The sequence below is a fragment of the Melopsittacus undulatus genome, chromosome 13 (genome assembly GCF_012275295.1).
Source record: "Melopsittacus undulatus isolate bMelUnd1 chromosome 13, bMelUnd1.mat.Z, whole genome shotgun sequence".
In the NCBI taxonomy this organism is placed as follows: domain Eukaryota; kingdom Metazoa; phylum Chordata; class Aves; order Psittaciformes; family Psittaculidae; genus Melopsittacus; species Melopsittacus undulatus.
The window spans coordinates 5,718,002-5,730,107 of NC_047539.1; the positions used below are offsets into that span (position 1 = coordinate 5,718,002).

At 57.6% G+C, this 12,106-nt stretch overlaps 1 protein-coding gene across 2 annotated transcripts in view; it reads left to right on the forward strand.

The window, feature by feature from the left end:
* The window catches only part of SMG6 (SMG6 nonsense mediated mRNA decay factor), a 104,485-nt gene that overhangs the window by 84,457 nt on the left and 7,922 nt on the right, over positions 1 to 12,106 (forward strand). The window contains exons 14-15 of one of the 2 annotated variants that reach the window (XM_034068674.1): positions 3,046 to 3,222; positions 5,881 to 6,030. In XM_034068674.1, coding sequence (XP_033924565.1) covers positions 3,046 to 3,222; positions 5,881 to 6,030 — 327 coding nt within the window. The remainder of the gene's footprint in view (positions 1 to 3,045; positions 3,223 to 5,880; positions 6,031 to 12,106) is intronic. The other variant, XM_034068675.1, reaches the window with a different exon arrangement.

Genomic DNA, 12,106 nt, shown 5'->3' on the forward strand with positions numbered 1-12,106 from the left:
TCAGCATGTGAATGTATGACCCATGAATTAGCAGTGGGAGCAGGAATGAGCCTCTCAGCCCGTGGGTGGCTGGTGCTGGGCCCCGATGCTCCAATGCCTGATGCAGCAGCAGATGACAGAGCTCTCCTGTGATGCAATGGGGCTGGCGAGCAGGGTTGCTGCAGCCAGAGCCACCCCTGCCCCACGCCTGCTCCCCAGCACGGTGCCTCGGGTGCCTCTGGGGAGCTGAGCCCGGGTCACAGCCGGGGTACCAGCTCACTGCAGCACTTCTCAGTTTCAGTTTTCCTTTGAGAGCTGCATGCGTGTCAGGCCTATTTTAATACCAGCCATGACTGCAGGGCCAGGCTTTCGGTTCCTGCTGTCTCACTGCGCTGTGTGGAGGGGGAAGGGTATATAAGGGGTGGCTGTGTTCCCTGCTGGGGCCAGGGTGTCTGCTGCCACAGCACCAAAGACACCAGCAGAAGTTACCCTGTGCCTTGCCATTCCCTTGGGAAAGGCAGGTGTAGCTCACAGCATCCTCACCACGCTCTGCTCCAGAGGATGCAGAGCAACTTCGCATCCATTCCCACTGCCCTGGGCACTCACATTTCCACTCCAAAACAGGAAGTGTGTGACAGAAGTGGGCTGCTCTGTGGCACGCAAGGTCCTGCTTCAGTGTTTGAGAGGGACCTGGGTGCCAGTCACAGGTCACTTCTTTCCCAGCAGCTCAGAGGCTGCCCCATGGCCTCCTCCTCGAGCGGGGCTGCACGTGATGGGGATGTGCAGAGCATTTGCTCCTTCCCTGTTTTTCATTCATGTGGGCTGGAAAAATGTGTTCATGAGACGAGTTGCTGTGGCATTATGTCATGGCTCTGCACTCGGGCTCTTTTCTCCCCAGCAGATGAGCTGAATTGAAGCATGTGCTGGGCTGGCTTGGCAGGAAATCTGGTGTTTCCTACTTGTTCCCTCTTCAGGAGAGGAAGGAGCAAACCCACCTGCCCTTGTCCACAGACATGGGTGAAGGGGGCTCTTCTGCACTATGTCTGAGCATTCCCAATATCCTTGAGGCTCTCACAGTGGGATCTGAGCCTTTGCTGTGCAGAAGGCTGCACCGCAGCTGTGTCAGCACCCAGCCCTTCATGAGAACCTCATGGATGCTAAACTAGATGAGGTGGCTTTTATTTCTAGAGGTGTATTGAGAAATCCCTTGGGAATGGTGTCGGGATGGGGTTCCTATCTTTTCCCAGCTGGTCGGACAGTTCCTGCATCCCCTTCCCAGATGATGCTGCTGTTGGCCCCATCCTGGCATCCCACTATACAGGCACATTCCCAGCAGCCTGGGCACAAGGGAACTGCAGATCCAGGACTGGAAAATCCCTGTTCCGAAGCCACCCAGTGTGAGTCAGGCCAGGTCTCCGTGGCACTTTCCTGTCGAGCTGGGGATGAAGTACTGAGGTTTCCACCACTTCCCTGGGCCAGGGCAGCCTGGAGCTCTCAAGAGGGATGTTTCCCATGACAGCCATTCCCACTTCGCTCCTGTTCTCTTTCCTTCTTGACTTTCCCCTGCACAGAATCGTTCCTAAAGGAGAGCCAGGAGAATGGGAATGTTCCTGTGGTGACACTTGCTGGGATTGCTCCTGGCTCCATGTCCCAAACAGCAAAGAGCTCTCCCAGGAATGAGGGTCCTCAACTGCCCAACCTGCTCCTGAGGCTGCTGAGCCTGCATTCACTTTGTCCTTTGCTCACCTCTGTCCTCTTTTTAGGGGCAAAATGGGTGCTTATGGGTCCTTTCCGCCTGGAATACTATGTCTTTGTATCACCCACCTCTCCATAGGGGAGGAAGGGGCTTCTCTTTCCCCTCCCCTCATCAGTGCAGGTGCTGGGGGATGCAGGATCCCTGGTGCTGATGCCTGGGGGTGCCTCGCTCCGGCAGCAGCCGGGGTGGGAGGTTGGAGGTCAGAGGAGGGTCAGGTTTGGGACATGCACTGCAGTGATGTGATGGTTAAAATTAGCCCAGAGAGAGGAAACTGGCAGCCTGGGGAAGAGCAGAGGTTTCCTCTCCCGGCAGCCTGGTGCAGCTGCCAGCCCGCAGCTCCAGGGCACACAGCAGGGATGGCACAGGGGGAGCAGGCAGCATCCCTGCAGGAGGCACCTTGATGGGGTCTGGCTCCAGACCCTGTCCTGGGAGCCTCTGGGACACGGGTGGTTTGTGCTCTGTTTGTACCAGCAGAGCAAAAGCAGAATGGTTTGAGGGGGCAGGAGGGACTCGAGCATCAACGTGGGCTTTGTCTCCGTAGCATGTAGTGTTCCTAACTGCAGTTTGCTGACTTTCTCCCTATAAATCTGGTCAGCAGGAAGCACCACAGGAAAGCTCTGCAGGTGCAGAACCCCACTGAGAGGGACAGAGTCTGAGCTGAGGCCGGTCATGGTGGAGGCACCAGCAGCGACTTTGCCACACGGGATGGGGCCACGGAGGCACCAGGCTCCCATGCTCTGGAAACTCCATTTGAGCCTCATAAATTGGATAATTACCCAAGCTATTGAGTTTCCTTCTGGCCAGATCCATCCCAGCCTCCCCAGTTGGTCCATGACATGGGCCCATGGGATGGGGTTGTGCTGGAGGCAAAGAAGGGTTCGGCTTCTATCAAATGCCCCCACCTGCATCCCCCCCAGCTTTGGGAGTGGGGAATCTGGTGATGGAGCCAAACCAAAGCAGTGAGGACAAGCCACATCCTTCCCCTGTCATGCTTCAGCAGGACTTCTCCACCACTAGGCAGCCCTGCAGCCCCGGGGTGCACAGAGGAGGCAGGACAGGGGCTGGTGTTGAGTGTCCTGTCTTCACCTGCCTCCTTTTTCCTTGGGGATAATGGGCTATGAGGCAGGGGCAAACCCCTTCCATCCCTGTTTAGAAGAAGAGGTGCACCCCACACATCCCCATGGTGCTGTGCAGTGCTGCCTGCCTCCCACAGGGCCTTCTAGCCCCAAACATTTCCCCCTTGCCCATCTGCGTCCCCTTTGCACTGACTCTGTTTTCCTTTCCCCAACCCCCTCGTCCTCACCCTGTAGGTTATTGCAGCCGACTGCAAGAGGGTCACAGTTCTGAAGTATTTCCTGGAAGCCCTTTGTGGACAAGAAGAGCCTTTGCTGGCATTCAAGGGTGGAAAATATGTGTCAGTGGCACCCGTCCCAGACGCCATGGGAAAGGAAATGGGAAGCCAAGAGGGAAAACAACTGGAAGATCAGGTACCGTGCGGGAAGAGCGCGCCTCGGTGAAGGAAGAATCACCCCTGTGGGGCCCAGCCTCTGCCTGCCCTGCAGCTCCCGCTATTTATAGCTGCTGTGGTCTGCATTCGATGCGGGGGGAGGCAGAGGGGGGACAAATGGTGCACAGCCCTTGTCTCCCGAGTGTGCTTCCCTCGTGCCCTTTCCTGCCAGTCCAACCCGCGTGCCTCTATCTCGTGTGCTGCTATGAGTTCCAGATGCTGCTTTTCCATCCCCAAAGCAAGGAGCGGGGGGGAAGCTTTAATAACGTGCAGCACCACAGCCCCCGGGAGAGGAGGTGGGCGAGGGGGTGTCAGGGTTCAGCTTCAGGATCAAGTTTATAGCTGTGGAGCTGGTTGTGGCAAAGGCCTGAGCTCCAGCCTCCAGCACACGTACAGGAAGAGCTGACATTGGCGCCCCGTCCCTCCCCTGCCTCTCACATCCTGATGTGATTAAGGAATTCAGCTCTTGTTTTTCTGCCCTTGCTTGTTCCTGTAGGCCTTGCTTCACTCCAGGCTCCCGTGTGTGTGTGTTTAAGGGCTCTGCCAGCCGCTCTGCAGGTTGACTCTGTTCTTCTGTTTAATCTTGCAGTTGGAAAGGCCAAGGAAACAGGAGAGAGGGGCAGAGGCGTTGGGAGCAGGGAGCTGGGTGGCCCCTCCTTGCACTGGGGACCCGCGCTGCAGAGCCACAGCTGGTGTCACCCCATGCAGAGGACAGCACCTTCTATCTGGGTGCCCCGTGGTGCTGCACACCCCAGGGAGCTGGCAGCCAAAGGAACCCAGAGCAAGGATATGCTCAGCATCTTCCTTGTCCCACCCAGGTCCAGCTGAGCAGGGCACAGATTGTAGGTGATGTTTTTGCACTGATGCTCAGAGCAAAACCCCAGGCAGCAAGAGATGTGTCTGTAAGGTGGGAGATCTGAATCCTTGTCTTCTTCTGGAGGTTTCCAAGCTGAGCCCACCAGAAGCATGGGATACAGGGGGATCTCCAGGTTCTACCCAGTGTCATGGCAGGGATGGTTCTGCTCTCCAGAGCACCCCTTTGGCTGGGTCAGTCCCTCCGATCTCTGCTGTGAACACAGGAGGGACAGCTCCCTCCTGCCCTGCCCCACAGCCTGTGCTCAGCTGTGGGAACCTCTGTGAGCAGCTTGCACAACCCTGGAGCTTCCTCCTTGGGCTCTGGTCGCAAGGGAGCTTCCAGCCTGCCAGCGTGACCACCATCACCCCAGGCGAGCGGATCCCACCCCACCACAGCCGGTCTGCATCCAACAGATGCTTTTCCCCAAGGCCCTTTTGACATCCCTCTGGGCAGCATCCCCCATCCCCTGTGGTCCAGGCTGTCCCAGCAAAGGGAAGTGAGCCCGAGGGCTCTGTCTTCCTCCTTCCCATGGCTTAAAAGTCACAAGGAGAGAAGAGTGCACAGTTCCGTGGCCAGGCAGGCGTGTGGTCTGGGTGAAATGATTGAGTGCACAACTCTGCAGGGCTGGGCTTGGTCTGTATTAAGACTGAGAGCTCCTGCATGAGTCCCTGCTGGTGACACATGCCATGGCAGCCTCCACAGGGCAGGGAGTGTAACGATGCTCTTGCCCCTCCAGGGTTCCTCTTGTTCAGGATCCATCCCTGCAGCCCTCTGGGGGCTCAGAGCAGGTCTTTTTGCCTGGGTGCCATCTGGAAACTCTTCCTAGCCCCATCACAAAGATTTGGGTGCACAGGGAAAGGCCAGTATGGCCTTCATGTGAGGTGAGAACAGTATGGTTCATCCCAGTGTCTCCAGTTCAGGCACTGCAGACAAGGGTCTCTAGGAAAGGGTGAAGGTGCAACATGGTCCAGACAGACATTCCTTTGTGGGCATGAAATTGGAGAACCTGGGACCCTTCAGTTCATCACATACAAGGTTCCAGGCCATCAGGAGCATGGCAAAGGCAGACTAGAAGTAGGATGCAGATGTTAACAGAGGAAGTCATTAACCATTGAAATGACTGACCTTGAGACACGGTGGCTTCTCCATCATGAGGAGCTTTAAAATCAAGTTGGGGCATCTCCTAAAACATCTGTTCCGGCCCAGCTGGAAGTTTTGCGGTGGGTGCAGGAATGTCTCTGGCCTGTTCAGAGATCAGAAATGGGCTCTTTGGTCTCCTGGGTTCCTGGATCCAAGTTTCTTGTCGAGAGGATCAGCTTTTGTACCTAAGAACCTGATGAGGCAGCAGTGTTGGAACAGCAGTATTAGGGAGGAGCAGCATTTGCTCCATGGGATATGCAGCTTAAACAGCCAGGCAAAGCAGACAGACCTGGGAATACCATGGTCTTACAGAACGGAAGCCTATAAAACATCACCCAAGGCTGTAGGAAGAGTTTACCAAGGTGAGGAAGAGGGTTTGATTTTAGAACAAAGCCTGAAGCAGGGCTGCCCCTTCCCTGCCTGGTCACTGCCTTTCCTGCCCTGTTCCCTCCTGTCTCACCTTGCCGGTTCCTGCATGTTTACTGTGATTTCTTTTTGCTTCTTAGAAATAGTCACCCTTCATCAGGTGGTGATGGACCATGCCTGACAGGGATTTGTCTGCTGGAAGGGAAAGAGCAGAACAAGTACAGTCCCCTTCTGACTTATATCCTGTCCTTTTTGTTTTCTTGCATTTCCTGGAAGAAGGAAGATGATGTGAGGATCGAGGCGTTTGAAGATGACTCTGAGGCTGAAGGCAGTGGAGGAGAGATGGACATCAAGGAGCTCAGAGCCAAGAAGCAAGCCCTGGCCAGGAAAGTCGCTGAGCAGCAGCGCCGTCAAGACAAGATTCAGGTAGGATGGGCTGTGTGACTGCAGCACCCGAGCTGGCTGAGGAGCTGCTTTGCTTTGGTCCATGGGCTGATCCCGTGGTGCACAGCCACTTCCTTACCATGCTCCAGGACCTTCAGGATGTCACTGGAGCTTCCAGGGTGTAGGTGCTGTGTGCTGCCTCTGTGTAACCCAGCAGCAAACTTAGCTGTGGCCCTTTGGAGGAGCCAGATCAGTGTGTCTGTCTCCACCCAGGGTGAGATCTGCCCTTCCAGGCTCTGAGATTGATGTTTTGGGGACTCTGGGACTCTTGTGAAGGGTCCCAGCTTCTCCATGGAGCTGCCAGCACACCCGTAGCAGCCGGATGCAGTGTGATGTGTGCCAGGCAATGAGCTGTCCCCTGGCCCGGGGCAGAGGCTCCACAGCAGTGAGAAATCAGCTTTCCTGTGCAGCGGGGCACAGGCTGACAGGGGAGAGGGTGGGACGTGAACAGCAGAGTTCATGCAGGAGCCAGCAGCAGGAAAAAGAGTCTGCGAGCGGCTGCTGCAGCCAGAGCACTGCTTGCGAGCGTTGCCATCGTTATGGGGACAAACAGACGGGATACAGGTGATCCTGTCCTGCCCTTGGCCTCAGCTGAGCACGTTTCCCAGTGGGAGCTGGTGAAGTAAACGGAATGCACTGGGAGCAGATGCCTGGCGATGCAGGCTGTTGCTTTAAGAGCCATCTCACATGCATGGCTGTTGGCTGCCTCGCTCCTCAAGCCCTCTTCCTCCAAACCTCCTTTCTTGCAAGAAAGCCCAGATGAGGATTTCTCAGCAGAGGAAAAAAAAACCCTCCCTGGCTCCCCTCCCCCTCACCTCCGCCCTCTCTAATGCCCAGGGCCCTTCACTTCCATAATTCTTCATTTTCCAGCCTTGAACGTAAGCCAGACACATCTGTCTGGCCATATGCGTGAACTCTGCAGTGTGTGCCGAGGTGGTTGTAAAACAGGGCTGCTGAAGGCCCTACTGGGAGAGCGTGCACATGTGTACCCTCGGGCTACTGGCGCCGGGCCCAGAACCACTGCGCTTCACTTTTCCAAACCCACCCCAAACCTTTCAGATTTCACCCTTTTTTCTTCCCTTTTTTTTCTCTTTTTCATTTGAATTTTGAGCAATTCTGATGGAGGCGAAGGGAGGGGCCGCCCCCACCAGCAAGTCCATTATTGTTGGCAGGTACCTTGGTTCCCATTAATATAAGGAGGAAGAAAAGCAGCAGCGAACTGAGTGAGAGATTGGAGAGATGGGCTGTAAATTAGAGCGGCTTGAAGCCTTCCAGCCTCCCAGGGTTGTTAAGCGGGAGGTGTAAGTAAATTCCCCACTTCCCACTGCCTTGTACAGACACAGCAAACAGGAACTGCACATGTTGAAGGGAGGGCAGCCTGCAGCAGATCCCGGCCACCAGCCCAGCTGCAGCACCCCCCCCCCCGGGATGGCCGCTGCCCATTCTGCAGGGAGAGTGGGGGCTGCTTGATGCTGTCAGGGGCTTTCTCCCCCCCTTGGTTGCTCCTCCCTTCCTCCCCAAGCCGTGCTGGGACCGATGCTCGAAGGCAGAGAGAGGTCAAAACGAGGGTGTGGGCAGCTTCAGGGGCTGCACAGCTGAGAGCTGAGGTGCACTTGGAGTCTGAAGGAGCGGGTGGAGGAAGGAGAAGTCCTTGGGGCTTCAGTAAAGTCATCCAGTGAGTAGCTGGGAACAGCCTGCAGCAGAACATGTGTGCTTGCCCCCGTCCTCTCCCTGCCCTGGTACCGACCACACGGCTGGGCTCGGGTGGAAAGTGCTGCCTGGGGAGGCCAGCACAGCATCCACCCCCTCCACTTTCCCTCTCTTAGCCCGTGATCCTTGACCTTTCTGGTCTTCCAAAGAGATTCCATGTTTCCTGGGATCTGCCTTCCCTGTTAGGGCCTGTTCCTCTCATTCACTGCCCATCTATGGAGTTCACACATCAGCTGCTCTCTGAGTCCCCCTTTCACTATCCTAGGGAGAAGCCACAGCTCCATGTATTCATCCAAGCCCAGCAGATGCAGCTCCTGTCTCAGCAGGGCTGAGAGCCTCAGCTCTCCACCCGCAGCAGTGGGGCTGTGCCTGTGTGGTGGTGGGCTCAGGTCCAGAGAGCCCAGGTGCCGTGGCTGCCTCCCATAGAGCCTTGGATGCTGTGTGCAGGGAGCCAGGGCAAAGCTTTCATCTCTTGGCCATCCGATTTCTGTCTGTGCCCAAGGGCACTGCGGTGTCGTGGCCTCATCTGGGACTCAGAGCTGTGCTTCTCACAGCTAAATTCACTGTCTTCTCCCCAGCACCATCCCTGCCTTTGCTGTGCTGCCTGGCTCTGCTGCTCGTGGACATCATCCACGTGATGCTTGTCCCAAGGTCACTGCTGCTGCTTACCTGCCCTGCAGCTCCCAGTGTGCTGGCATCACATTTACAGCTCATGGAGGGAGATCTGATCTTCACTGTGCTCCTTCAGTCCCTGCCTTGGCACAGGGCTGTGGCTCAAGCTTCTGGGGGGGGGGGGGGGTGCAGGTCCAGACAGGGAAATGGCAAAAGGGGATGTCCCTCGGCCAGCACCAGGTGTAGAGAGAACAGGAGAGCTCAGCTCCATTCTGCTACATGAGCTTGGATCCCAAAGCCATCACCCTGAGGGCTGGCAGATAGGTCAGAATGGGGTTAGGTGATAGCCCCTTGTGTCTCTGAGCTGCCCTTTGCTGCCTGGCCCTGGCTTATGGGCTGTCTGCTGCTTCCTGTCTCTGTTTGCCAGCCCTCCCTTGCCCTCACCACTTGCCAGCCCCATGTCACAGCAGCGATGCAGTGAAGGACCAGGCCCATCCCTGGGTGCCGTCAGGTGTTTGGAGGGACGAGAGCCCACACAGGCAGGTGGACAGGAGGAGGCAGCAATAACAGCTTCAGGGCCATCCCCAGCCAGCACCAGGCCCTGCAGCGTGCTCCCTGCTGCTTGGCCAAGCCCTTGGTCCATGCTGTTCAGCGTCCTTTGTGCCGCCGCTGCGCGTTGGGAGCGGTCGGGTTTCCTGCCCGGTTGAAAACATCCCACCTGAAACATAACAGGCTCTTCCTCTGGATGCTGCTATTGTTTCACTCAGCATTACAGAAGCAGCTTAAACCCGGGACGGGCCAATTATGACATGTCTTCCCCAAAAATAGCCACACTCCTGTCCCTTCCGAGCCCACGGCCGCCCCCTTTTAAGATGCAGCCGCTCCTTTTGTGTGCTGGTGCTGGTGGTGTGAGTTCAGCAGCTAAATATAACCGTGTCCCATTCACGCTCTCCTGGGCGAGCAGGGACAATGCACACGCGCCGGCACGCACCTGCCCGGGAGCCTGCGGAAGGCGGACACCCACCCAGCGCGGCTCCGGCTCCGCCGCGGCGGCGGCCCCGGGGAGCTACCAGCCACGGGGCACGTTCGCGGCTGAGGAAGACGGTGGGAGAAGAAGCCTTGGGAGGAGGAAGCCCCGGAGCAGGACTAGAAAGTCATTGTTCTCGGCGCTGGAAAATCCGCCTCCGATCCCTGCGGAGAGAGCGCGGGGTTGGGAAGGGGCAGAGGCGCCGGGGTTTGTCCCCCCGTGGGTTGGAGAGGTGCTGGCAGGATGGTGACGGCCCATCCGCCCCGGCAGGGTGGTGTGACCCTGTATGACCCATCCCAAAGGTGGTGGAGTGTTCTGGTCCAAGCTTAGCACCAGGCCTCTCTGTGAGCACGGGCATGGGAGATCCGGAATCTGTGTGTGTGAAGCTCCATGTGGAGCCCCCTCCTATTCTTGTGCTTCATTGGCACTTTAGAAAGTACCTCTTAGTGGCCTGGCTTATAGGGAGACCGGTCCCCTGTCCACACTGGAAGCCTTTAGCCAAGCAGCGTTTCCTGGGAATCCCCCAGGTGATTCCAGCTGATGGATGAGCTGGGAATTTGGGACTGTGCGCAGTGTGTGATCTCAGTGCTGCCACCAGCTGGGGCAGCTGGGGGAGCCACCGCAGCTCCAGCCCGGCTCATGGGAGAAGCCCCCATGGCCAGAGCAGCCAGATGGGCAGGGGGCTGCGGTGGGAGCAGCTCTGGCAGCAGGTGGGACACAGGGAGCATCCTTAGGGAAGCAGGGAGCCCCCAGCCTCAGAGGTCATTGCCAGGCCAGCACTGTGGCTCTGCCACTGAGCCATGCAGTGTGTTTAACCCCAATGAGACGAGGCTAAAAGCTGCCTGTCCTAGAGCACTTGTGTCAGGGGGAGGCTGAAACCGCTGCCGTTGTAACCACACCTCCAGGGCTCCATCTCCCTGCCCTCACATCGGGGAAACTGAGGCACAGCAGGGCCAGGATGGGAAAAGGGGCTCGATCCTGGCGGCGATCACAGCACAGAAACCAAACCCTCAGCACACACATCCCCATCCCTCCCCTTCCTCCCCGCGGGGTCCGTTCCCCACGGCCCCAGCACGAGGGTTAAGGCAGCGGTTCCCCGCACATGGGCTCCCTTTCATGGCTGGCGAGGGGCCAGGCAGCGTCCGCATGAATCAGAGGCCACTCCTCTCTCTCCCCCGAACCCCTTGGCCGGAGGCTTCTGCAGCCTTTTACTCACACAAACAAAAATAAATCTCATTGCCGGCCTCTGAACCCTCAGAGCCGAGTTTCCCTCTGGCTCCCGCGCTGTGCGAGCGGGGCCTTGGCACGCTCCCCACCGACCTCGCTCTTTCACTCCCGGCGCATCCTGTGTCCTTCTCTCACCGGGCGGCCCGGCAAGCGGAATGGGACGTGACGGCCGGCACAGGCGTCGCGAGCGGCTGCCAGGGTACGGCCTGCGGGGAGCCAGTGCCACACACGAGGAGGTTCCTGCCCCTGCACCCCGTCCTGGAGGGGTTGGGGAGCTGCTTGCCAGGGCTCGGCTCCTGGGGGTGTCTGCACCAGCCAGGGGCAGCTGTTGGGGTCAGGGAGATGGGCTGCACTGTAGGGTTGGGTCTGCCACCAGCTCTTGCTCTTGTAGGGTTGGTGTTGCCCGTTGGAGTTTGCGTGGTGTCAACCCCTCTCCTCTCCTTCCTGCAGTTTTGGGGCCGTTGAGCTCTTCAGCTGCTTCGCAGCTTCAATTTGGGTCTCTGCATTGGCTCATAGGGCCCTTCTGGTGGAGCTCAGTGGGGACAAATGTCTCCTCTGCATGCCCAAAACCCTGGGGACAGACCCTACCTACTGCTCTCCTCATGGTGAAGGTGCCAGGATTGACTTGTCTCCATGCTCACACCCCTGGTGAAAGCACAGTGCAGGCAGGGATGGCATCCGGCACATGGCTGGCCATGGCAGCATCTGCATGGTGGCTCTGGTGCCATCACAGCTGCCCCTGTGCCATAGCGCAGGTGTATCCTCGTGCTGATGTGCAGCAGGCAGGACCCGGCACACTCCCTGCTCATGGGGCTCGGTGGGAGCTGCAGCCCCAAAACTGGTGCTGCCGGAAGGAGGGTGAGGTTATGGTTGTTGCCTTGCCTGGAGCACTTGGGGGAGGTGGCAGCATCAAGCTGCCTTGATTTAAAGCCAGATGACAACACTTGGAAATGGATTAAAAACCACTTCTTTCCATGGCCACTGCTGGCCCGTGCAGCTCGTCATTCCAGGGTGCTCCGAAGCTTTGGCATGAGGCTGGGAGGCTTCAGACCCTCACCCTGTGCCCCATAATATTGGGCACAAGAGTGGGTGCAAGCCCAATCTCACAAGGTTTGCATGGTGGATGTGATCCACAGCAGTGCTGCTGTGCTCCGTGGGTGACCGGTTCCTATTAGAGGCAACAAACAGCGAGTCCAGGGAAGCTATTTTTAAGCAGAGGAAGCACGAGAATAGCATCCTGAGTTTTTTAAGCCTGTGACTTACTAAAGAGCCCCAGTCCTTCGACAGCGTCAAAAGCAAGATGTGAGCTCTTGGGGTCCCATTTTGGCAGCTGGCATTGACCAGAGATCCAGGTGCAACCCCGGGGGGGGTTGTTAGTGAGACCCAGCAGACCCTCCCCATGTGAGTGTGAGCACCTCTGCTCTCAGCCAAGGACAGGACTGTGAGTTTCCAGGGCTGGAACCCACCTGGTTTCCCAGCTGG